We start from the raw sequence: 4,121 nt of genomic DNA, 5'->3' as shown, positions 1-4,121 counted from the left end.
ACCCAGCGGACGCCGAAGTATTGCATCTTAGATCCGAAGGCGTACGAAGACGTACACCTGTCGGATCTTACCCAGAAGCCGTCGTATCTTGTTTTGAGGATTCAAAACAACGATACGACGTGGGAAATTTGAAAGTACGCTGGCGTATCAGTAGATACGTCGGCGTACTTCGTCTGTGGATCTGCCCCTTAGTCATGTCATTTCATCATTAGGAAATCATATAATATTTTTTTTATAAGTAATAGTAATTTTAATGTTTATTTTTAATAATTATAATATGTTTTATAATAATTGTAATTAATAATTATTTATCTTTATCAGATGACTAGGGCCATAGAGGAAATGGAAGGATTGCCTCGGCTCCATAGGGATCATAGAGGTGTCTAAACAAAGCCTATTGTTCTAGTTTTGGATGGGGTGGGGGAGGATTAGAACCCCCGGTCAGGTTCTTACTGCTATATGGGGCTCCATTAGAGATATTTCTTCCTCACTTCCTGTCCTGGTGACAACATCTTATCAGGCAGGAAATGAAGGAAGATCTATAACAGGGACACCGACAGAAATAAAACTCTGACAGGGGTTCGAGCCTTCCCCTATGCTACTAAAGAAAAAAAAAATTCTGTCCGTGTTCTGTTGGAGAGTTCACTTCCTGTCTGTTTAAATGTTGTCATCAGGACAGGAAGTGAGAGGAAATCTCTCTAATGGAGCCCCAGAAATCAGTAAAAACATGACAGGTGTTCTAATACTTCCCCACACCATGCAAATGTGAAAATAAAACACATTTCATCTATAGACACACTATAAAGGTGAAGGCTCCAGAGCTGTCATCCCAATCCTAATATGCTACCTAGAGTGTGACTGACCCAGAACAAGCATGCAGCCAGTGAAGTCTGAACACTCTGCCCTCCTCCATGCTTGTTCCTGGTCAGTGACACATTAGGTAGTGAAGTGAGGTTTAGGATGAAGATGACGGCCCCAGAACCTACAGCTTTATACATAAATCAGTAAAAAAAAATCGTATCCATTTGCTGAGTATTACACCAATCAGATTCTTCACCCTGTGATGTCACCAGTCTCTGGGCAGATTTTTCACATTCTCCCAGATATCTTTATATCACCTCCATATACATATACCGCAGCATGGAGGGGCTCAGTGAAGGTGGTGGTGAAGGTGTGGAGATGTCGGAACGGATCACACAGATCATAAAAGGAGATCCGCCCGGCCTCATAATCCAGATCTATCCTGACTCTCTTACTGGGGACACCGACGGTTAATGGGATGTGATTACTGTCATGTTGTGCCGAGTAATAATTACCACTCCCCTCCAACACCCAGGACTTCTTATTATACCCAATCCTTATCTGATCCCCTCTCCTGTCTATACTGGGGTAACACATCCCAACTTTCCAGTACGATGACTCTCTGAAATCCACTTCCCAGTAATGTCTCCCTGAGGAGAACCTCTGAATGCTCATCACCTGATCATCAAGAAATCTCTCTGGTGTGTCTGGGTGATCCTGCATGTGTCCTGAATAGGATGCAGTTTTCCTGTCATCTGATATGTATAAACATTTACCAGCTGTCCGCTCATCCAGTAATATGTCTGTAACCCCCGATGTTTGCTGTACACCCCCAATATTTGGTCCTCCAGCCTGGCGGTGTGAGTGTTGTGTGGTGAGGGAGGGGCGAGAGTGTGGCCTGGACGGTTGTATGGTGGGGGTAAGTTGGGGACGTGGACTGGATGGTTGAATGGTGGGGGAGGGTTGGGTGTGGGGCCTGGATGGTTGAATAGTGGGGGAGGCCTGGGGTTGGGGACGTCTCCTGGATGGTTGTATGGTAGGGGTGTGTTGGGTGCATCTCCTGGATGGTTCAGCATTGGTGTGACCTTTGCCCCCTGTAGTAGAGTGTGGATAGACATGTGTGCCTGTATATTTCTCAACATTTACCCCAGACATGATATCAGATAAACCTGTGTGTAATGTGTGTGAGATCCCCGCCACATCCAGATCCCCTCCATCATGGAGGAGGTTATCACGTCTCTCTCTGTCCTCATCATCTCCATCCTCAGAATCAAACGAGTCACCTGTGTCCAATTCCTCATGATCTTCATCCTCAGTATCACACAAGTCACCTGTGTCTGATTCCTGGAGGACAGTCAGTGGATCCTTTATGTTACACAGCTCCTTAATGTAATATATCTTACTGTACAATTCATCTTTCTTTACTTCCAGCTCACGAATAATATCCAGTATGGCGATAGAGATCCGCTCTGCCTGCCCGGAGATCTCCCTCAGGACTCTCTTCTCCAGGTCTTCCAGACGTCTCCTGAGGTCTCTGAGCAGGACAGTGACTCTCTCTGTTTCATCATCTGCTTTTCCTTGTACTTTCCTCCTGCGTTCCTCCAGACTCTGGACTCTTTTCACCGTCTCCTCTCTCTCTGTCATCAGCTTCCTCAGAACCTTTTGCAGTTTCTTCTTCTTCTTCTCAGAGGCCTCATCCAGAGTCTCCACCTGGTGTCCCCGATGTTCTCCATCCAGCCTGCAGGACATACAGATACAGGAGGAGTCCTCAGTGCAGTAATACTCCAGGATCTTCTTATGGACGGAGCATTTCCTGTTCTCCAGGGAAGTGGTGGGGTCACATAAGACGTGTTCTGGTGACTTGCTGTGGACTCTCAGGTGATTGTCACACAGAGAAGCTTCACAATGCAGACAGGATATGACAGCAGGTACAGAAGTGTGAATACAGTAAGTACAGAAGACCCCGGACTCCTCCTGATCTGGATGGGAGGACTGGAAATTCTCCACTATGTTACGTAGTTTCAGATTCCTCTGAAGGACGGGACGGTTCTTGAAGCTTTGTTTACATTCAGGACAGGAATAACCCCCAGACCCCATCTGTGTATCCAACGCACGACCAATACAGTCCCGGCAGAAGTTGTGTCCACATTTCAGGGTCACAGGATTCCTATAAAAGTCCAGACAGACGGAACATTCCAGCTCCTTCCTCAGATCAGCAGACGCCATCGCTGAGAGCAGAAGAGGGAAATGAAAGTAACGTTTCTGACACTCCGTAACCAGTGTAAACAGTTCTCTACATTCTTACACAGGGTGGGGCTGAGACACGTAGTCATAGCAATTCTATTTTGTATGTTATGCTTCTGTATTGCGCTCATTGTGCACACGGCCAGATCTGTTGTTAGATGTCACACCCCCCCGAAAACATATCAAAATTAGATTTTGCGGTAAAAATAAACTAAAATTATTATTAATGAACACAAAACGTACAAAACTCCTGCTAAATCTAAGGCCTAGTACACACGAGAGGATTTATCCACGGATACGGTCCAGCGGATGAGGATTTCAGCGGATTTGGATCCGATGGAGTGTACTCACCATAGGATCGAAATCCGCGCCGAAATCCCATCGCGATGACGTGGCGACGTGCACGACGCGGTCATATAAGGAATTCCATGCATGCGTCGAATCATTACGACACATGCGGGGGATCCATTCGGACGGATTGATCCGGTGAGTCTGTACAGACCAGCGGATCAATCCGTTGGGATGGATTCAAGCGGATAGATTTGAAAGCATGTCTTCAAATTTTTATCCGCTTGAAATCCATCCCAGGGGATAAAAATCCGCGGAAACAGATCCGCTGGATTGTACACACCAGGGGATCTATCTGCTGGAGCCGCTCCGCGGATCAATTCCAGCGGATGGATCCTCTCGTGTGTACGGGGCCTAAGGCCTCGTACACACGACCGAGAATCTCGTCGTAAAAGAAACGTTGTTTTCCTCGATGTAACGGCTACCCGGGCTAGTGAGAGGGTCTCAGCCGTTGGAGACGTCCTTTTCCCTGGCAAGCTGCGATATGCAGGTACCGCCGGTATATCCCATCGAACGCCCTTTCAAGAAACGAGACGGGCTACGTTTGCAGAGTCAAACAGGACTGACTTTTTAATGGTTCACTCTGAGATTTTATACAGTATTCAAGGCACATGAACAATCAAACTGTCCCCACCCACACATCACACCGTGGGGAAGCTTCAATCACCTTCTTTGAGCTAATTATAAACATTTCTTCATTACCAGAACTCAAACACAATGATCTCCTT

At 46.5% G+C, this 4,121-nt stretch overlaps 1 protein-coding gene across 1 annotated transcript; it reads right to left on the bottom strand.

Annotated features, from left to right (window-relative positions):
• Positions 1 to 714: 714 nt before the first annotated feature.
• On the bottom strand, positions 715 to 3,048 carry LOC120919318 (E3 ubiquitin-protein ligase TRIM11-like). Its single transcript, XM_040331457.1, has one exon. The coding sequence runs from the start codon at positions 3,025 to 3,027 to the stop codon at positions 1,090 to 1,092; it is 1,938 nt and encodes a 645-aa protein (XP_040187391.1). The 5' UTR covers positions 3,028 to 3,048; the 3' UTR covers positions 715 to 1,089.
• Between the last annotated feature and the right edge of the window lie 1,073 nt (positions 3,049 to 4,121).

This window comes from Rana temporaria, chromosome 1, assembly GCF_905171775.1.
Source record: "Rana temporaria chromosome 1, aRanTem1.1, whole genome shotgun sequence".
Classification (NCBI taxonomy): Eukaryota; Metazoa; Chordata; class Amphibia; order Anura; family Ranidae; genus Rana; species Rana temporaria.
The sequence above is the reverse complement of the archived record's forward strand: the minus strand, read 5'-3'. Positions and strand labels throughout refer to the sequence as shown.

Coding starts and splice junctions, on each gene's coding strand:
- LOC120919318 (XM_040331457.1), bottom strand. CDS start 3,027: ATGGCGTCTGCTGATCTGAGGAAGGAGCTGGAATGTTCCGTCTGTCTG.